Source organism: Drosophila rhopaloa, unplaced genomic scaffold, assembly GCF_018152115.1.
Source record: "Drosophila rhopaloa isolate 14029-0021.01 unplaced genomic scaffold, ASM1815211v1 contig_2, whole genome shotgun sequence".
NCBI lineage: Eukaryota > Metazoa > Arthropoda > Insecta > Diptera > Drosophilidae > Drosophila > Drosophila rhopaloa.
This window is the reverse complement of record NW_025335083.1, coordinates 14,754,177-14,776,822: the sequence shown is the minus strand read 5'-3', so window position 1 is coordinate 14,776,822 and position 22,646 is coordinate 14,754,177. Positions and strand designations below refer to the sequence as shown.

Below are 22,646 nucleotides of genomic sequence, written 5' to 3'. Positions count from 1 at the left end.
AAATTCAACATCCTGCCATCTCAATCTGCATACAGCTTTTCTCATCATATTAGCGTTTTCATTGTTTTCCAATGATTAATTATTTTTCAAAATCTAACAAGTATTGCTAAGTCTCGAAATTGCTTTTCATAGTCTTTGCATCATTTTTATTCAATGTCAAACCTACCAATTCATATAAATCTTCATTCTTTTTACTTTTTATTGCTTTTAACTAAGAGGAAAATTCCAATGATACAAATATTTTATAAATCAAATTGTATTTAGCTCAAGCATCCATACTCATGTACCAACATACTTTAATAACCCATGCCTTGAAATTTAAGAGCTAGTCTTTTGAGCGCAGCTGTGTCGCAGTGCACGTATTTTGTCTTTGCCTCCGTTCAATGAGTTTGTCCCTATCGTCGTGCTTAGAAGGAATTGAAATTCCCCCATGTCCTCACGTCCCACAGTCGTCTCAATCTGTAAAGTGGATTTATTTCGACGAAATCGAAAGTTGATTTCTCCCACATCCCCATCTCCCCTATGTGTATGTCATTGTGTCACGCCCCACTGTACAGATGTACCCTTTACCATTCTTTGGTCTCTAGGTCCTTCGTGTGTGGGCCAAGCATTAAAGGATTTATCAATTTACGCAATGGAACTTTCAGAAGTCAAACAGGTTATTCTTTTGGCCAGATTTGTGCCTTATTATATAGTTGCGGGGTGATTGATTAAATTGTTTCTTTGGCCCCTCGAGGGCAGGGAAAAAGTTTGAAGCCTAGTGGTGGGGGAAACTAAGGAGTTAAGTAATAAGTTTTATCTTTGATTGAAAATTCTCGAGGGTTATATCGTGGTTTTCAAAACCTCAAAGAACTTAATTGGCTTTTGGCACAGTGCCGCAATAATTTCATTTATCGGTAATCAGTAAAATTGTCTGACTTGTTCGGAAACTACACATGAAGAAAATGTATTTTAAGGTCATCCTATAATAATCAACAGGATCTGAAAATATGATATTTGATTTTTGGTTTGCCTACAAGTTCTACAGCAAGGAACTGTCTTAAAAATACAAATGAAACTATGTAAGTTCATAACTTTCCATATAAAAAAGTACATAGTTCAGTGCATTAAGTTATCAGGCATCCTGGTATCCATTAAGCCCCTTTTGGATAAGTAAATCCATCAGCTCCATTTGCTAAGCCAAATACGTCAAATTAACGCCAGGAGCAGGGACTCAACCATAAACAAATGCAAATGCAAATTGCTTTTAGCGGTTGGAACAACAAAAGCGAGAGCAATCCGCAGAAGCCACAGCAAAACTGAGGGTAGAATTATGACTGGCACTGTAGCACTGAGAGCTTTGAGGTCAACATATTATGCTTTATTAACGACGAGCATCGTTAAAATTGTAAATGGAAATTTCAACTTGGTTTACGATTATGTGCTGGATCGTCAGAAATATCAACCAACTTTGGTAAGGAATGCGAATGCGAAATGGCGGAATGCTGCTGCAAATTGGTCGCAAACAATACAAACAAATAAAACCAAAATCGAAAAAATAAAATCCCCTGAATTGCAATTAAACGATTTCATGCATATATGTAAATGCATTGCATAATGCTCAATTGCTGGAATCCGTGGAGCCATGCGAAATGAAATTACAAAATGTAACCATCAGCAGCAACAGATCCCAGCAAACCAGGCCAATTGCAATAACAATGAAAACAGTGGCCAAACCACTGGGCCAACCCATAACAACAACTATTAAATTAATGTTGAAAACTGAAATCAATTTATTTGTAGAAAATCATGACGCATGAGGAAGCAGTTGAAGGACGCGAAAAGGGGAAAAAGGGGTTCCCCACACATTATTTAATGAATAAATCAGACTGGCCTGGCCCTGTGTCGAGCAAATAACCACGACAAATAACCAAAATCACACAAAATTCAATTGCAGCCGAACACACAAAAAAGCCAACAATCATTTTTAGTCGTTCTTCGAATCGTTTTCCTATCAAATTCGATCTGATTTTACTTTTTTGACTGACAAATTGATATGTTTAATTTGCATGTCAAGAAAGGATTCATAACTTTTTAATTTAAAACATATGATTTGATTTAATTTGTGCTTTATGTTTTCAATATATATAGTAAAAGTAATTTATTGCTTCTTCTTAATATATTATAGTACATTATTATATCACTCAGAATAAATATAAATACAACGTCAACTAAATTTTTAGAGGTAAAATTGATTGACAGATGAACGAAACCAAATGAATTATGAACATACATTAAGCAAAATGAAACGCACAACATATTATTCTAAAAGTTAACTTCCCAATCAGAGCATATGTTTTATTTATTTACATTCCATTGTGCATATATGTATGCAATCAAATTTTAGTAATTTACAAGCATATTTTATTTTTTCAATGGCAAATTTGTGTGAAGCTCAATCCTGGATCAGGCATGCCAACGAGTCCCGGGAGCCTTCTAGTTGGCCAATTAAATTCAAATACATAATTGATAAGCGGCTAATTTAACGGCTCGACGCACAGAGCTCAAATAACAACAATACAGCGCAATAATGACGGGAATAACAATATGCACGAAGGGTCGAATTAATGACAAGTAACAGGATAACGATTTCAGCAGGCTGCTCAAGTCAAAATTGAAGTCCCAGTCCCACGGACATTTATAGTTTATTTGATTTGAATTTTGTTGACAGTACACAAAGTGTAAATATTCTCCACAGGTTCGCTTTGTTTGGCTCTATATAAGTGTGTGTTTGGCTTTATAAATAAGTTATATAGTTTTGTCAAATTTATTTGATTACGCAATTTATAACTGGCGCTTATCCTTGGGGAAGGATCACGTGCCACGAGAGCAGACTTCCATATCGCAATTTGGGCATTTGATTTGTGTTTGCGATGCGTAATTGCCCACCGGAAGTGCAGGAGGCCATTAATGATGCTACCCATGCATTTTGATTCACTTGGTTAGTTTGTGGATGGAATTTCTGTCGTGGGTGGTAAATAATACACTGGCGCCATCTGCACGTCTATTTTAAACACTAAGGAGCCACTGTGGAAAAAGCTGTTTAAAGGATAAAAGTTTCCATTTTTATCGGTAGGATGAACACAAGTATTCTGACTATCTGGCAACGGGCGCCATTATAATTATAATTATTCTTTATTTAACAGAACAAAAAAAATCAATCCTTGATACATGCCAAATTTTTATTCACTTTCATTAAAAAATAGCTGCACCAGACAATCACATTTTAGAGAACTTTGTTTAATTCTATTGTTAATTGTTAGGCAAATATCTTTATTTTTCTCATTTAATACGGTAACCCGATATCTATTAGCACATGTTGTTCTTGGTTTATGCGTAAAAAACGTTTGATGTTACGGCTCGAGAATTATTCAATTTTTTTATCGTAAAAAATTAAATACCGATTAAAAGGAATCCTTAGACTTTTAGAATGTCGATTCGCTTAAACAAAATTTCGTAAAAATGCAAAAATAGAAAATTTAAAGAAATAGAAAGCCCCACTTAAATTCTGAAAATTAAATGTATACACCCCCGGCCATTTATAAATAAAACAAGGTTAATTATTTTATAATACCTTTTGTCATTTATTTCTTCATTCTTTGTTTTCTTATGCTTTTTTCTGTTCCTTCGTTCATATTATGTATTTATAATATTTTTAGTTGTTCATCTTCCTGTTTAATGTTGAATCTTAACTTGGTTTTAATTATATTATTTATGTATACCATTTACTTATAATTTCCAGTTTGTAATTAGAATAATGAGCAAGTTTATATTAATTTATAATTAATTTATGTAAGTATGCGGTTTACTTTTTTTCTCTTAACAGTTAGGCTTTTCGCAAATGTCTTTTTTACTTTGACTAATTTTTAATAGTTTTCATTTCTTTTAAACTATTTCTCGAAATTCTTTGTAGACTTTCCATACAAAATAACATAAGCTTTGTCTATAGGTGTAGGTGTGTGTTAGTAGGTGAGCGTATGTAAGTGTGTGTTTTCTTGTAGAACGAAAGAAATTTTTTCTTTTATCCAAATTTGAAGCTTGCTCGAACAATTTCGATAATTTTTATCCATTTTGCGGGTCTGTGGAATATACAGAAGGTATATGACTTACATATGTGTACGTATTTTATATGTATTCCATACTGTTTTGGTTTTGTGTTAAACATTTATAATTTCAAATTTTATAATGACAAATTCAATGAAACAACAATTTCTCTCACAATTTAAAAGTTGTTTTACTTTAGTTTTTGTTTAATTGTGTTCGACAGCAATAACAAAATTTATTTAACTTGAGTTTAACTTGATAGAATGACGTCAGTTCCAAATATCGATTTAGTCGGTAACTGTTTTAATTTTACATGAATGTATGCTTACTTTTCACTTTTTCTATTATGGTAATTCGGTCTCAGTTTAAGTTCTGGATTTGGCAATTAAAAACTAAGAAAACCAAACAAAGAGCGGCAAATTAGGCAATATAAACTTTTGGGGATTTCTTCTATTCGCTGAATAAATGTGTGAAGAGAGAGATGAGTTCTTGAAGGGATCGTTTTATTACATGTTCTATATACTTATTTTTTTGGTTTTGTTTCGGATGGCTTTATATAAATGTTCCATATAGAAAGATGCTTGTATATAGGGTTTATAGAGAGCAAAAGTGTGTTCATATTTAATAATAGTTCATTTTGTTTTCCTTTTTTTTGTGGTTTTGTTTTAGCAAAAAGCACGATTTCCAAAAAGCAAAAATCGCATTGTCAAAAATTTGATTTAATTCGTAAGTTAATAATGGTAGATTTAATTGGTTTTTCATTTTGTTTTCCATTCCATTAAGACCAATAAACATTACATTCGTTTTTTTGTCAATATATTCATATGCCTTTAGAAAATTATGGACTACACATACAAACATTTGATTTCCTTATAAAAATAAACAAACATAGAAAATCTTGCAGAACATTATTATATTATTATATACTTCAGTAAAGTTTTATTTTTGTTTCAATTTTTTTTTATATTGATATGGAGTTGTTGTTTTGCAAAAAAGTTGAATACATAAATATGTTTAATATTTTCGAGTTGAAGTCATGCGAAGGAATTGAATGCCATTTTACAGTGGATTTGTGGAGAACAGGAGTGAGTGAGAATGTAGCCGAAGATGCCGACAGAGTGAGGGATATAGAGGGGAAATGTTGGATAGCGATCTTAACAGTACGGTGTGTATATTGTGTTCTGCCTTCGGTGGCCTACCAGGTATTTCCATTGTCTTATCTCACACATTCCCACCCACGCCACTTAAAGTCAGTCAAGGTCCCCAGCCATGCACACACACAAACACCCAACCAGTCATGCACACACTCCAGCTCAGATTACGCATACGCACGGATGTCCGACTTTCGCACTGCAACATCGTCCAATCCATCGACATTGTCATCGTTTAACAAACAGCTCTTATAATGTACGACTTACAATTGATTACTCGTTTAAAGTTGTGTGTTAAATTAGGTTTATTACATATATTTACTATTTTTTAAATATTCTGCTAATATTTCTTCTAATGCTTGTATGGATCCTCCCTTTGCATGCTCTTCGTCCTGCCGGTGCTGTTCATTACCCAGCCCTAACTAACTACATTATCTAACCTTCTAATGGGTGTACGAATTTTTTATATATTTTTTTTTTGATTTCCTCTGACGACTTTCAGCTTAAAGCTGAACAGGCGACGAAGAGGGAAAGTTTTGAAATTGTGTATGCTTGGTTAATGACTTTTCGAGTTAAATGTTTTAATATATATTTCCTTAAATAATCGTATTTTTTAGTTTAAGTTAATTAGTAGTTATTGATTTATAAATTGTTTTACTTTGCTTGGATTTCCTTTTCGTTAAGTATTTTTAATGGAAGACATTTTTTATACAAGTTTAAGACACAGAAAATATTCTTTCTTTATATTTTGTATATGTAAGTGTTTTTTTGTGTGTTTAGAGTGAGTGAGATTGAGTGTATGTGTTAATATGTAAGTGTTTTGGGTATTTTTTTTATATTTGAAATAGTTTTGTTTGTTAGTTTAGAAAAGAAATCCAATAGATATGTAAATTTCTATGTAGGACTAATAATAATTAATAAACACAAAGAACATTCGGTTATAGTCTAAAAATTAATGAAACGATTACCCTAGTTGATCGTTTTGGTATCGCCTTCCGCTTCTTGTTATATGAATGAGGTTTGTATAAAAATGTATATAAAATAAATTATTATTCTTTTTCCACTTTATTTTTTTATTCATTTTCTGCAAAACTAATCAAATATATATTTAATAATTAACTTGTTTTTCCTTTGTATTCGTTTTTCTTGTTTCTGTTCAAAATTGGATGTCAACCATGTACATATAAGATATGAACTTTCTATATCATTGTTCTGTTTTTTTTTGTGTGCTTTTGTTGTTTTTACATTGCTGTCGGGTATTTCAAGTCTTCCATTTGTTCAGTGAATTCGATTTTGTTTGGTTGTAAAATATATAATACTTTTGATATTTGTGCGTACGCAGTTGAGTGCAAAAGTAACTCCGTTTATTTAGTGTTAAAGTTGTACGATAGAAAACAGGAAAAAACGAATTATTTATCGGTAGGAATTTTGCTCATTTTAAATATTTTCTGATACTATTTACATAATTCGAATGATAACTGTTTTCCCTTCAATATTACATTCAGTTCATAATTTTTGCACTGACTTCTTACTTTTGCGTGCCTTATTTTATGTTAAGGAGGAAATCAATAGTTTCAATAAATGGTAAACAAAGCTCGCTCTATAAAGTATTTATACCTGGCAAATAATTTACTTTTAAATGCTATTCTTTTTGCACACATACATACATAATTCATGTTTAGCTAAAGTTTTTACTAATTGTCAATTAAAATATTTTCCTGCAAATTATTGTCTACAAACATAGGCATATAAACTCGTTAGTATTATCTGTATAACGTTTTGCGAATCTTCTAACAAATATTTAAATTTTTCTTTTTACTTCATGTAGCGGCATGAGGTTAACTAGCAGCTCCCAAATCGGCTTAAATCAACAAACTCAAACTGCGTATTTCTTCTTCCCTTCAAAAGAAAATTTTAGAGCCCTCTGGGTCCTCTTTTGCTTATTGTTTTCGACACAAAAATAGTGCAAACCTAATTCTCAAAACTCATTTAGTGCTCATATCACGCATTGGCCAGCACAAAGGTCACGGTCACCATCAAGAGATGGGCCACGATCACCGAGCCGGACATGTGCAGCAGGGTGCTGCCACGCCCACATTGCTGTATCTCAATCTCCTCTGGATGATAGTTGATGCATTTCTTGGGTCGGCGACGCGACTCCTGCTCCTGTCCCTGGCGTCTCGTACTGCAGGCTCCTAAAATTCAAAACAAAGAGGGGAATTTAATCATAGCTCCTCCAGATATATCCAACCAATACCCACCAATTACGCCCGCCTCCTCCAAAGGCTCGATGTCCAGTTGCTTGGAGCCACACGGACACAGGGTGTCCACCACTAACAGGATCAGATTGCTGTGCGGGATCTTCTGGACGCTGAAAGGACGCTCGCATCCAGATGCATGACAGTTGGTTAGTTTACCCTAAAAAAAGAAGAGACTTTAATGTTTGCCCAGTTTTCCGCATGCCAATCGGGCACCCACCTTGAGGGGATTATTCTGGCCACCCTGATTAAGTCGCTCCGGCTGAAGCATATAAAGATCAGTGCGCAGATCGCATCGTCTGGCATTCTGTGGATCCGGTGAAAATCGAGGTCCCACGTGGGGCTTATGCTGCCTGGGCGGTGGTGTTGTATATTCCTGAAATGGAAAAAACATGATTAAAATTTTATACCCATTCATTACATATTTCTGTAAAAATAAATGCTTTTTTAATGTTACCAATAATAGTGAACTATTCAAATATTTTTTAAAAATATGTTAAACTTTTAATTGGTTTAAATAATAATTAAAATTTCTACACGTTAATTTATATTGAAGTATAGACACTTAAACCTTTTTATTTAAGTCTTTCCCAACATAAAAGAAACTTCAAAATGTTCACTTCACACTTACCACATCAGCAGTGGTGAAGAACTCATCCATTTCCTGATCCACTTGCATGTTGTATTCATTTCCGAACTCGTATTCTTCCGAGTAATTGTTGTCCACAAAAACCACATCCTCATTGTCGTAAGTATACTCCTCCTGTGGCCAGGCCCGCAAAGAAGCCGGCATAAAGGATAGCCAGGTGGCACTCAGGGCCAAAAGATGGTTGAAGAACCACGAGCCCAAGCGATTTGGCTGCAAGATGCCACCTGCAGCTGTATAGGGATTGTCGGCATCTGAGCAGACACCCTGGTAGTCGTTGACCGTTACCCTTTTGTAGATCCGATCCTGGACCAAGGAGTCCATAATGGTGCCATCGATCTGACCGAAAAACTTGCCTGTGTGCTCCATCTCTTCGGAAATTATCACAAATCCGCTGTTGTCCAAAACGTAGCAGTCGAGATTGTCCGATGCGCAGGTTCGCTTGCAGCCTGTCATTCCAGTGCACTAAAAAAGAAAATTACGGTCAAATACATTTACATAAAATCTTTTGAAAAAAAATAATTATAATATAATTAACATTAACTGGGATTTCACTTACGGCTGAGGTGATGTTAATAAAATGTTTCGCTAGGGAATCGTGCTGGAACTGGAGACCCACAACCCCCGCTGGTGCCTTGTGACCCCGATGCTCTACAAATATGGCATGAGAGGCGGTCACCAGGGTGGCATTCGATTTGATGGCATAGCCCGAACCAAAGGGTACACTATACACAAAACTGTCCGGTTCCACGGAGTGCTGATCTATGGCTCGTTTGTACCAGGAAGTATCCATGGCTCTAACATTGTCTTCGCTAAAGTGTCTGTTACATAAAAAAGTACAAAAAATAGTTGGGAAAATTCTAAAAGTTATTATTATTAAAAACTCACGGTTCTGGTGTATCGTCGGGTCGCTTGACATGATCAATCCACCGGAGAAGTCCCGATCTCGTGGCCACAAACGAAGTGGCAACCACAAACTTTTGATAGCCTTGCCTATGAATAAAAAATACAGATGATTTAGATTTCTGGAATTTGAAAGTTTTTGGTAATTTGGGGCCAGCGCATGATATTTCTAGGGGATGTTCGTTCAAGCCTCTCCGTGTGGCTGGTCCTCTAAAGCGGTGGCATTTGTCAATTCTACTCCAATTTCAATCAAATTACTCTTCGATTTACCTCTTAAGAATTGCCATCAATGTGGCGATTGGACTATAGAAATTATTCACATAAAATTGGTGCATATCAGTTAAAAATTGCATATGTTCAAATAATTATATTTAAATTATTTGCAGAGGGAAAAAATATTTTTGCATTATGGTTATTCAGGTGAAAAGTGCAGAGTTTTAGCAAAAAAGGAAAAAGTATTATCCGTCAAAGAAATAGAGTGAGGAAAGTATATGCGGAGAGAAAATGGTTTTTGTGCTTTAGTAAAATTTATAACTAAAAAACTAATAACAGTTTTCATAAAATACTAAAATATACACTATAATTTTAAGAAACAAATATTCATAACTAAAAAAACTATTTTAAATTAAAATGAAAATTCTAAGCTTTATGTGGCTTGTTTTTCAAAACATTTGAAAATAAACTAAATTAACAAAAAATTATAAAATGTTTCGGACGATAGCTATCCAAACTTACTGCTTATCCTCTTTGCCGCTGGAGGATCCAGTCGTATTCCTGTCCAGTCCATCGGTTACCATGGCATCGCGCACCAAGCTCTGGATGAGGGTTCGATCGCAGAAGTACGGCTCAGCCTTGCGAGATCCCTGAGAGTTTGAGTGCTGCGATCCAAAGTGGCTCGATCCGGGCGCATTGCCGTTGGAGCCACTGTGCATGTTGTGATGTGGTTGCGGCGACTTGGGTCGAACCTGATGCAGGAAGATATAAGCCGAGATTACCAAGCTGTATGGATGGGTTAACCCACGGAGGGATGCGTTTCTCAAGTCAGATTGCTTACCGACATCCACTTCCAACCAGGGCGTCCGGCGCGAGACAGAAAGTGCAATACCTGCTCCTCCGGCGACCCGAAGCTGGGCTCCTGATCGCGCGAGGAGTACTCGCCGGAGCTCTCCCGTTCCTTCTCCAGATCACTGACGCTATTGTACTCGCAATACACCCAGTCGGGATGTACGCGCCAGTTGTCCCCCTTAAAGTACTCGGTAACTGCAAAAACAATGGTATTCAATTCGTGGACACTGGTAACTTTTAGAAAAACTCACCATTGTTACGCGAATGCCGAATCTCCTGCTGGGAGACAAACTCATGGCTACCGTATTTCTCCGGGAGCACAATAGCCAGCGTGAATGGTGTATCCTCGATGGGGCCGTAGAAGTAGCGATGCGTCCTGGTGGATACCCTTTTGGAGTCATCGTAGTGGTTCATCACTGTAAACTCCGTTTCCCCCTCTTTCGGTTTTATCATGTCACCTCGCATCTTTTAAAAGAGAAAGTTAATAGAAATATATAACAGTTATAAATAATAATTATATTAAATTTGATTAGTTAACACAGTTTTCACAAGCTGAAATATTTTTAAGTCCGAAAGCTAAAAATAAAAAATTAATATGACGCCGCTTAAAGTTACTCTTTTCAGAACAGTTGTTTACTTGTATTAAGGTTCGAAAATAATAAAAATCTAAATTTTTAATTGTGACAAAAAGCTACTATTAATAGAATGTTGCAATATTAAATATATATTTATATATCAGAACACCCACCTCGTTCAGAAGATTCTTGTTTATTTCAATGAGTTCGTTGTTATTGCCAATCTCCGTTTCCGGCAGTTCCAACTCCGTGATGTCGACCGATGCGTACTTTGGCTTCAGCTGGTCGATATACTGGTTGCCATCACCCAGGGGCCGCAGATCCGGATGGTAGAGCACCCGTCCGTTGTTATCCACGATAAACGAATAGCCATTCGGTCCCAGCTTGTGTTGGGGGATCACCTTGCGGATCTCCTCGATGGGCACATCGGTGCCCACCACGCCCAGCAGATTGGCAACGCGCACCGAATGGTTTCGTCTATCGAAGACCGGAGTTGAAACTGTCGTCACCAAGCGTCGCTGGTACTCCGAGTCGCGTCCCAGTCCACCCGACTTCCCGGCCACAAATACCGGGCTCCAGTGCACCGGATGATCCGCCTGGTACATGATCATGGGACGGGCCATCACCAGGGCATAGTCGATCACCTTGCGGCGGGCCTCATCGTAGTCGTTGATCTGGACGAAGAATCCCTTGTTCGAGCAGGCCATGTCGTGCAGATTGCTCCGGCTGCCGGAATCGCTGCCAATCAGGTAGGTGAAAATCCGGACGGGCATGTGTGGCCAGTTGTACTGCTTGATCACATCCTTGTGCGACTCCGAGGTGCTCTCCGTGATCAGCATGATGGCCTGGTTGCACTGACTCCCAGCCCCTGATTGATTGTACTGAAATGAGAGGAATTGCTTAGTTTTCCCTTCCTTATTTTGGTCTGAATGCCTTACCTTGTGCAGCAAACTAAAGGCATACTCCAGACCTGCCGTAAAATTAGCCGTATCCTGCAGCTTTATCGCCTTCACAGCGGACTTTATCTCCTGGATATTGTCGGGCGTGGCTCGAACCATGCGGTCCTTGAAGCACGGCACTGGTGTTTTCACCACCTCCGAAAAGGTGATGAGGTTCACGAAGTCATCTTCACCCAAGGTGTCCATTATGTTGAAGGCGGTGGCCATGCCCAGGTCAAAAGACTTTTCCGTCATGCTCGACGATGCATCCAGAAGAATCATCTGATTGGGAAAAGACATAAAGGCAATTCACTAAACTGTGTATACGGATTGATTCTAAGAACATATATTTATGTTTATTACCTGTGGCTGATATTTACAATGAATAAAGATTACAGTGTGATTTTTAACATACAACTTAAATTTCTTCTACAACGAAATCAATACGGCTAGAAAAAAACGAAATAATATAAAATTATAATCCGATAATGATACTTTTTTTTTGGTGTACTAAAATTATTTAATTGATATTTTTAATAGTCTAATAATTTATCAATATCTTAGGCATGCAAGGCATAACATTAATATTTTCTAGAATTTTATCATCCATTTTTTTAACCAAAGCAAACATAAATTAAATTGTGGGCAATCTGAAAATGTAACTAAAAGTAAATAGTTTTCGAAATAATAATGGCTTTAGGATATTACTATCCTTACTATTATTTACAATAGATACTCACAATATCCTTGGGCGATGAGGCGGCCTGGACGAACCAATTGTGGGCACGGAAGTCGTGGATGAGCTTGCTGCCCTTGGAGCCCTCCGGGGGCCAGGCGGTGCCCGGGAAGCGGCGCAGGAAGCCTGTGGAGGAGCCAAAGTATTGCCAGGACAAGGCCGGATCTTGCTCTAAGTTGTTCTGGAACAGCGGGTCCAAGTGGGCGCTCCACTGCAGCGCCGACTTTACGTCCGCCTCATCCAAGTCGACGCCGTGCGGCACCAGAATCGAGCTTAGACTGAGATTGACCGGCAGGCGCTCGAAACGCCGCATGAACCGGATGTCCATGTGGCGGGCTCCGTCCGCCAGCTTTCCATCGGCATTATACTCGTTGATTCGCCGGGCATCGTAGTGCTGCTGTCCACCCATCGGCGACTCCCCCTGACCCTGCCCCTCCAGCTCTGACAGGGCCGCCTGCTCCGCGGAGTCCATCAAACGCTGGAATAGAAGTTGTTGGTTTCACTCACTGCCATCAATCTGCTTAAGTATTTCTCTGGGGGAATGGGTGGGGTTCTGGGGAGGGTTGCAAAGTTTCCGCGCTTTATGCAATTTATTCTCTTCGCTGCGACTTAAATTGCACAAAGCACTGGAGTTTGCTTTGCTTCATTTTGCCTTCTTTTAGCAAACTTTTAGTTCGACTTGGGCGTGTGTATGTGGAGTATAATTCAAAGCGCAGAGATATATCTGCGCGGTAATATCGCCCTGCACAGTGCTCGAAATGTAGCCGAAAAGTATGCCACACTTATCGGACAGTTTTAGAAACTCTTGTATTAAGGCTACTATGTATGCATAAAATTTCTTTCTCGTTAATTACGCTAGGTTAAGTTCAGAAGGCACTGAACAGATTCCAGTGAATAAAGTATTATTTAAAAAAAAAAAAAAAAAAAAAGAAACTCTTGTTGTTTATTATTATTGAATACTCTTAGGATCGATAAAAACTCAGATAAATACAGGTTTATTTAAATGTATGTGCTCAATTTAAAATTCCCTGTATTTCTACAATTGGGTTAAAAAAATTGATTCGCTATCATTGTAATTGAAAAAACTAATAACAAAAAATAATTATACAAATATTTTGCAATTTTTGTAATTTTCAAACATAAACTAAAAAGACTAAAATAATATTTAAAAAAAGTTCTTTATCAGTATCTTTATACTTTAGATATTAGTTTTCTTACCACTAAAATATTTAAACATTTTTGCAGTTATGTAATTTGCCCAATTAATCTCAGTTTAAGGATGAAAAACGTGATTGTCATTATGGCCAAGTGTATGGGTGTTTTTAACAGCTTCCATTGCATTCCAATTTACGACCCAGAACGGAATTTTACAAATCACTGGGATGCTGTGGAGGATTTTGCAAGTTGGCGCACAAATTATCTTCACAAGTTTAGTTCCAAGCCCACAGTATGCATTTTCATAAGACGCAAACAAGAACTTTAGCTGCAGCGAAATTAGACCCCCAGGGGCAGGTCCTTCCTCCGAAGGAGGACAAACACCTGCAGTCATAGACACTGGAGATGTGCCACGCCCACGCCAGCACCCACACCAATACCAACACCCATACCACACACACACCCCCTGGGCGAACTTCAGTGCACCTGAAGATGCTGCAGTGGCTGCCGAGCTAAGCTGCATGTGGGTGCATTGAAATAGTTCAACTACTTTTGCACAATGGGAACGCAGAGCAGGAAAATAGAATAAAAATGCTTGAGCTTCGGTTCTCTGGGGCATATAGACCCAGTACGGGTCTGAAGAAGATTTCAATGTAAATTGGCTGCCGTTGGGCAAACGCTGGTGCCACGGGAATGTGTCAGCGGCTTAGACAAATGGCAGGGGGAGTTTTTTGGGGAAAGAATGCCAGATGGGGTGTGGGAAAGAAAGTTGTTGCACTGAAAACCTCTTTCCAGGTGGGCCACCTTCCATCTGCCAACTCTCAAAGTTATTTGCACATTTTCCGAGAGCTCGAATTAGCTAAGGAATCTTAAAGTTTGCCCAGAAAAAGGTGTTGAGTGGCGAGCTAGTTAAGGCATTAAATAATAAACACTGCCGAAAGTGAGTCAATAGAAAGGAGCACACTGGGGGTAAGTGAGCGACTGGTAACTAAGAGAAAACTGCAAGGAAGTTTTTATCGGATTTCGAGTCTTTGGTTGGCAGCATCTGAAACTTCTTTGCCCAAAGGCAAGTAAAATTAGCTAAAGTTTCTTCAAAGTATTCAATTTGGTCAACTCCATTGGAGCTGCAACCGCTTTCCTCACTATTTACCTTCTTTTAAATGTTATAAGATAATATTTTTAATTCAAATTTATTCAAGGATTGACTTACAAGATGAGTTGCATTGCAGTTAAAATAACTTACAGATTTTAACAAAGAGAATCCTTTAATTTTATAGCTTCTTGCTAATGAATTTTTAATTACCATTTTGGTTAGTGTTAAATATGACATTAACTGCTTTGAAATTGGGTAGTGGTCTAAGGTTCTTCTGGAACATAATTTAACTATATATTCCTTTACAAGTATGTACCAAGAAATCGTTACATCAAGAAGAACACCCTGTTGGATACTATACATCTGAACCCCCATTTTTTTGCACAGAGCAACAAAGTCATATCCATGTAAATAATTGCCAACATGCGTAGTCGCTTTGTCTAAGACAACTCGGGATGGAACATGGAAAAGAACGACAGACAAAAAACATGGCCGTGTATTATGAAATATTTGTTGTACATTTTTTGCTACAATATTATGCACTTATGGAAAGGTCGAGGCATCGCGACAGAAAATAAATGCACAAGAAGGGGGGTGCAAAAAAAAAAAAAAAAGGTGTCTGCGAGGCAGAAAGGGTTGCATGGTTGGGTGGTTCAATGGGTTGGGGCTTCAGCTTTGGCTTGGAGACCCGACCCTGAGCAATGCCCTCTCGCACACACAATTCTCAGTTGACACCAGCTGGCTTCCCTGTCGGTCGTCTGTGCAGCTGTCGACATCTTAACATTCAAAAGCCAACAATGACAACGCCAACGATGACTGGGTGTGGGACTGGAACGGAGTCTAGAAGACCGAGACTGCGACTGCGACTGAGACTGAGGAGACCTGCTCAAATGTCAGCGGTGCAGTGTCTGGGTTTTGCCGGAATTAGCAAAATGCAGCTACTTGCACGCAATTTGTTCGCAAGAAGGATAAGGACTCTGGGCGTTGGCTGGAGCAACAGCCTGAAAGTGTGCTGTGGAAAAAAAAAACAAAGAGAAAGACTGGGAAAAAACGAACCCCCGTTGACCATTTGCCAAGTGAAAAGTCAGAGCCAGCCGACTGATTTTCCATCCCCCCTTTTCCTCATCCCTCACTGGATAATGCAAGATGTGTGTTTAAGCTACGACTTCTGTCCGCCCAAAGACTTTTCTTTTCCCAGCATTCTTTTTCAGCTATTTTTTTTTTTTTTGCAAGTCGCCCAATATATTTGCCATTTGAATGGACGTGCCAAATGTTGGAGCAATAAGTTGTGCAGCCGAAAAAGAAATTTATATTACGTTTTAATATGAGTTCAGCTAAATATTTGACAAGGGGGGTGGTTGGAGGTCATTTGTATGAAAGCCTCTGATTAGTATGAGTATCCCAGCGGCAAACAGACTGACATCAAGTGGGTGGCACCTGTTCTGGTACCTGTCCTCTACAAGTCCACTCGGTTTTGCTTTAGTCTGTCTGTCCTGGCCAAATCTGTTGGGTATTTTTAGCCACAAGTGTGAATGGCTGACTGTGTTCCGACGACACATTCACACTGGCATTTGATGCGGTCTGCTTTGGGACTTATAAACACTTTTTCCCCCAGTCAAAGTGTAACTTTGCAATGTGGTTGGCTCTTGTCTTCTGCACTAGAATCCATAATGTTGTTGCTAAGCTCAAACTGTAAAGTTTGTATTAAGCAATATTTAATTCAACTGCACAACTAAGTTTGAAATAAGTTAAACAATGAGATGTGGAAATAAAACAATTTATGTTATTGTCTAGAAAGCGTCATAAAAATGTGTAAAATCCATTTAAGCAAATGTACAATACACGACCTAAGAGGTCTTATTATTATAAAAAACTGAGTAATTGACGAGAATCAGAATTTAAATTAATATTAAATATAACATTCTCTGAAATTTAACAATGAAAACATTTGTAGTTAATTTTTACTTTAAGTTATATCTTAAATTATGTAGGCAAGCTTAATCCGATTTTTTAGAATTAGGGTCGTAACTATTTAATGTCAAGATCAGTAAATCTGTAGCAACTCAAATTACAACGTAGAGTAAGTGTCAACAAATTTGTGTGCTAGCATTCTAAAGATTCTATTCTGTCGTCTTTTTTAGTGGAAGGCAAATGCTTTTAGTGTGAAGACATTTTTTGCCGCGTTGCTGCATGTTTCTATTTAAAACACCCGAACAGCTTTCCAATATACTCAATACATACACACTCTTGTCCTCCATCTAGCCATCCATCTGGCCCCCATCGCTCTCTCTCGCTCTAGCTGCCTCTGCCCTCTCGCTTGCACAATGTCAACGTCAAAGTGCAAGTGGCATTATGGGAAAGGAGTCAACAGCGCACAGGATATGGGAGTGGGTAGGTGGGGCGGTGGGGTGGTGGGCCAGAAGAAAAACGAACCGAGCAGAGACACTGTGTAAAACAGTGCTGCCAACTAAGTATTAAAAATAATGACAATTTGGCTAGAAAAAGTGATAAAAGCAGATCTATCCATTAAATTGTATTAGGATTTTGTTTAGTACCTAACTTCAAAATTATTGAGAACCAAATGAAAATGAGACTTTTGAAGTACAAAATATATTTGCATCATTAAAATTTGTTGTTCTCTACTAACGAGTTTATGGTTTAGAAACCTTATGAAATTCGAAGAAAATGATTAGTAAAGATGTCTTTATTAAAAATCAAAGTATTGGTGTTGGTTAAATATTAAAACAATTTATCAACAAATTGTTCCATTTACCTTTAAAATAAATTTTATTAATATGTTTTTTTTTAATTCAAACCAGGATTTGTAGAAATTTTTAAATAAAATTGAAGAAAATTTAAAGGGGAGAATTGTATAACAAAAGGACACAAGAGAAGAGGGAAAACTGTCAGCACTAGTGCGAAATAAATGACGGCGAGTGCATGGGGGCGTGGCTCCGTTTTTTTTTCCGCCATTAAATGCAATTTTAAAGTCAATTTTAGCTTGCAAACGAATGCAAATAAATGCTGTCACCAACAGGACACGATTAGTGGGAGTGCAGGACGGGAGTCCTTAAAGGTTTCAGGTTTGAAGTGGCAACAGCTCAGTTAAAACGGCATTGACAGGCGTTGATAGAAATCGAATTAGCAGCGGCGATTGCCACACGTTGTTTGCTACATTTGCCATCGAAGGGCGGTGTGCAAATTATTACGCATACGCCTCCGAACAAAGTGGAAAATGAGATGCGTGCATGTGTGCGTATTTGTGGCATCTGCAGTTGCCTTTATGTTTACAGGCAATTAGCATTTTAATGCCGCACCAAACAAAGGGCAACTGCAGGTGCCCAACCGAGTGATGCAAGGCCACTGGTACATAAAAGAGTGCGACAGAGAAGGGGCGAGCCGCAGACGGGGACAGATAGAGAGTGCACATATATGTAGGTCTGAGTATGACATTGATGGGGGTGGAAGTCGAAAGGTGAAAGGTGAAAGGGCAGGGGCTGGCAGGTGTTCGTCTGGACGCGCTCGAGTTGCTTTTCATTATTTTTCATGTTCGACATGAGCGCAAATTGTCGACGGCAGGCGAATGAAGCTAGCGGGCCGCCAAATACCTTAACACTTAGTTCGCCGTTTCCGACCAGAATCCGTTTTATAAGTACACAATTTGTGGTTATTTTGATATGCGTCTAGGGTCGTTATCATGTCCGAAAATCCATTTGATTGTTCCCGTTTACATTAATTAAAAATGTTAAGAAAATAAATACCTTCTTTAAAAAATTATTCAAAATGAATTTCGAAAAAAATGGTTCAAGTAAAAGATATTCTTGTTAGGTTTGGTTTTCTGAAAAATCTTATAGGTAAGATAGGTAAGGTAAGAACCTTTCAGTCAAAATAAACTTCTTTCAGATATCTGAAAAGTATATTACTTTATCTATTGAAGTCCTAACATTTTTATTTTAATTTAAGTAGGCACCTACACTGAACTATTCCAAATACAACGATTTTGAACACAACGCGACACTAATTTACATTAATTTCAGAGAAAAAACAGCCTTCAAAACAAATATAAATTGTTTTCGGTGTAACTTATTATTGCGACGTCACTGATATTGCTTTTATAAAAATCACGTAAATGCAATTTAATCAATATTTACTTCGTATTCTCCAAGATGAGATTGGCAGAGTCAACGAACTGAGGGGAACAGTATATTTTTAATAAATGGTAAACAATGAAACGAGTTATTATTTCTACTTTTTTTATTTTATATCCCAACATGTGCGGGTTAATAAAATCTCACATACGCACTGTTGTTTATACATCACGCGCTTGCGATGACCACTCCACCTGCATTTTTTGCTGTATACTGTAACCAATTTCAGTTACTGTCTAGTATGTTTGGTTTAGATGATTTTATTAGGCATTTTTCGGGGTTTTTGCATTATACACTGAATTGGAATAGAACTTAGTTTAAGATTAGCCGTGTTGTTGATGCTGCCTGTTAACACAGTTAAGCAGGCCTTGTATATCTTTTAGATCGAGCACCAGATTGCCGTTTTGGGCGTAGAAGCCGCCATTACATCCCTGAGGAGCCGCCACACAACAGCCAACAATCAGGCAGCCAATTAGTAGCAGTAAGACAAAGGTGTGCGATTCCATTTCCAATCGAAGTGTTCGTTGCAATCAGCGGAGATATACTGCCCGACCAATTCTACTTTACAACGAGATTATATGCGGGAATAATCAAATCGGGAGATTCCCACAATCAACAAATGCAGCGTAATACGCAGGTATCAATTACCAGGCGAGAAACAGGTCAACAATTTATGGAATCGCAAAGCTCTCCCATTTCAAAACTCGTTGTTTACTGACTGGTTCGTCTCATTATCATGTCAAGTGAAATCACAGGCTCACAGAAACATTTTCTTTTTATTTTAATGCCAATACTATGGCGTAAAAGATTTTCATTCTCACCCTCTCAGCGACGGCTCTGGCTAACCAAGCTTGTCAGTCAGCTTTAAACTAAGAGTGCCATAAAACCGGTATCATTATATGGCGATTATGAAGTGGGCATCGCCCCAGTACTGATAATATATATATATATATATATGTATATATACACATATATTTGGAATTTTGCTGGCGCCATTGGACATATGCTTTCTGAGATTTTCCACTTAATAAATTGCCTCTATTGATTGTGGAAAAGATTTAAATTTAGAAAAAGAACTCTAACTCTAAGGTGAAAAATTAAACCTAATTTATATCATGCATTATTACAAAATGAGACTTTTTAAAAGGTGCAGGCATAAAAGTTAAAAGTTAAGTTCAAAAATTGTTTTTATTATTTTAAAAGCAATTTTTTAGATAAGCATTAAACTTTTATCTATTTATGCTGGATTTTGTCTTCGATAGACCACTAACATTATTCACCACTTAATAAAAAATAAAAAAACAAACAAGTTTGAATAATAACAAGGTTAAAAACATTTGTTCATATTTATTTTATATCCAAAAACAATTTTTCAAATAACCGTTACGGCCAGAAACAAGTGTTTAATTTTGTGTATAAATGCTTTTGACTATTTTTTCGTCCAAAATGCTTCAAACAAAAAGAAAATACAAATTATTTGTATTTGCAAGCTGTTCAAAAAGCATTTTAATTTTCTGTCCGTCCGTATGAACGTCGAGTTCTCGCAAACTACTAGTGATTTCGGATTTAGCAATATGTTTTTTTAGGTTTTCTTACGACAGATAACTCTTTATCATTTATTAAATTTTTAATTGGTAAGCGATTCTCCTTAGTTTTTTTTTGTGTTGGTGAGTATAACTTATTTGGTTTTGAATTTATGTCGGCTACTATTGCTTGAATGTCTTAATCAACATTGTGTTATGTATGCTCTAAAAGATTTGCTGATATGAAGTGTTACCCCGCCAAATCTGATTGTGTTAGTAAATAATGTAACTAAATGGTATTAGTAAACAAGAAAGGAAAGCCAATTTCTAGCGGATCCGAAGTGTAAATACCCTTGCAGAATATTCTATAAATTATATTATTATATTATATTATAATATTATTATTCATATGATGCATTCTTAATACTCATAAAAAATCCTAACTTCCTAACTTTACAAACACCAAAGTTATGGCATTTCCGATCAATCAGTTATATGGCAGCTATAGGATATAGTCGGCCGATCCAGGCCGTTCCGACATATATACTGCGTGCAAAGGAAAGAAGGGTGTGTGGAAAAGTTTCAATTTGATATCTTTAAAACGGAGAGACTAGTTTGCGTAGAAAAAAACAGACGAACAGACAGACGGACAGACAGACAGACAGACGGACAGACGGACATGCTTATATCAACTCAGGAGGTGATCCTGATCAAGAATATATATACTTTATAGGGTCGGAGATGTCTCCTTCACTGCGTTGCACACTTTTGACCAAAATTATAATACCCTCTGCAAGGGTATAATAAGACTAGGCAACCATAAGGATACCTTTACTAATTTTTTTTTAGTGTGGGTAGGGATTTGAAAATTCATTAATTAAATTATTATAATTATTATTCATTCAATATATATATTATTCAAAATATTATTCGCCGTTAGCATTTTAGGTATGCTTTTCATTCTGGTCGATTCTAATGCGTTTTTCGTTAAGGGTTTTCGGCTAATGAGAGGCAGGGAAAATTTAGTAATTTGTGTAATTTGCTGTCCAAAAGAAAACGTTTGTAAGGACCAAGCAAACCAAAACAAAAAGGGGGACATAATAGAAATTGTAATCGATATTTTGCGAAAATCAAAAAAAATTATTCATGTATACCCATGTATTGTCACCCATGTATTGTCACGTCGACTACTGGGTGAAGGTAAAGCCCGCCCATTAAAATATATAATTGATAATTCGTATCATGTTGGCTTCATTGTGTTTGTATGTTCGAAGAACTCGCAGAAAGTTGTAAACAATTCCATAATTAAATTAAATGGATGCGAGAAGTTAATAAAGTAGGGCATATAACACAACTTGCCATTTGAGGAGTTTGCTCAGGGAAAAACTTTCCTGCAAATGGCCTGACATCGAATAAAGAATGACAGAAACAACAACATTACGACTAATAGGCTCTTTAAATTACTATTTTTTAATCATTTGTTAATTGTTGAATTTTATTTTAATTTGTATTTTGAAGGCATGAAAATATTCCCTATTCTTTAAACCAAAAACGAGATCCAAGTCAGATGTCAATAAATCAACAATAATATTTTAACTAGAACAACGAATTCGCTAAACATCAACATTCCTTAAACATATATTTTGATTGCTACTTTTAATTAAACAAAAACCCATATGCTAAGATAATGGTCACATTTTAATAAGTCAAAAATGTTATCCCATTGGAAATACCCCCTATTAATTTAACAAAAGAACGTATTGATTTTACGAGTCTCGGAAACTTGAGTTCACAGTTCATAAAAAGGAGATAAAGACAGAATTTAAAGTGCAAAACAAATGCAGCGTGTATGTATGTAATACTTCTATATATACAGTTCGTCTTAGCTATTTCCGTTTTAAGGTTTGTATGAATCAATAATACTATTTTAACTATGGCGACGATGTTGCTCCACAAAATTCTTTCATATTAATTTTGAATGCCATTGAGGAAAAATCATAAATAAATCGATGGGGTTTTATACTAGATATTAGTCATATGTCAATAAATTAATATTTTAACAAGATCAATGATTTTGTTTTATTGAGATGGCCTTTTATCTCCGATATTGTTGAAAAATCGAAAATCTTGACGGCAATCGTTTTCTGATATGGTTGAAAAATCGAAAACTAACATACTGATGATTAAAACTCATATACTATTGGCACATATTTTTCCACTTTAACGGCACTTTTCTTGATAAGCATCAACAGCCAGCCCAAACCGCTAAGTCCATTTGTATGGAAAAATTGGGATTTCGTAAACAACCAATAAATTTGGCACGCTCACTTTTTGAAGCCCCATTAAAATCATATATGTATGTGTACAACGCA

General features: G+C 36.9%; 2 protein-coding genes across 3 annotated transcripts in view; both read right to left on the bottom strand.

Annotated features, from left to right (window-relative positions):
* Window positions 1-3,629: 3,629 nt before the first annotated feature.
* LOC108044035 (voltage-dependent calcium channel subunit alpha-2/delta-3) overlaps window positions 3,630-22,646 on the bottom strand; it is a 48,370-nt gene continuing 29,353 nt past the window's right edge. The window contains exons 5-17 of one of the 2 annotated variants that reach the window (XM_017122887.2): window positions 12,360-12,833; window positions 11,620-11,901; window positions 10,855-11,562; window positions 10,358-10,571; window positions 10,096-10,301; window positions 9,777-10,006; window positions 9,312-9,344; window positions 9,027-9,131; window positions 8,698-8,959; window positions 8,124-8,603; window positions 7,713-7,868; window positions 7,496-7,652; window positions 3,630-7,429 (exon numbers count right to left, since the gene is read on the bottom strand). In XM_017122887.2, the coding sequence (XP_016978376.1) occupies window positions 7,236-7,429; window positions 7,496-7,652; window positions 7,713-7,868; window positions 8,124-8,603; window positions 8,698-8,959; window positions 9,027-9,131; window positions 9,312-9,344; window positions 9,777-10,006; window positions 10,096-10,301; window positions 10,358-10,571; window positions 10,855-11,562; window positions 11,620-11,901; window positions 12,360-12,833 (3,501 nt within the window). In that variant the 3' untranslated portion in view covers window positions 3,630-7,235. The remainder of the gene's footprint in view (window positions 7,430-7,495; window positions 7,653-7,712; window positions 7,869-8,123; window positions 8,604-8,697; window positions 8,960-9,026; window positions 9,132-9,311; window positions 9,345-9,776; window positions 10,007-10,095; window positions 10,302-10,357; window positions 10,572-10,854; window positions 11,563-11,619; window positions 11,902-12,359; window positions 12,834-22,646) is intronic. The other variant, XM_017122888.2, reaches the window with a different exon arrangement.
* Window positions 18,996-19,303, bottom strand: LOC108044039. The gene has a single exon (XM_017122892.2). It carries the CDS (start codon window positions 19,255-19,257, stop codon window positions 19,075-19,077), a length of 183 nt encoding a protein of 60 aa, XP_016978381.1. The 5' UTR covers window positions 19,258-19,303; the 3' UTR covers window positions 18,996-19,074.

Excerpts from the sequence above, each read along its gene's own strand:
- LOC108044039 (XM_017122892.2), bottom strand. The coding sequence starts at position 19,257 with ATGGAATCGCACACCTTTGTCTTACTGCTACTAATTGGCTGCCTGATT.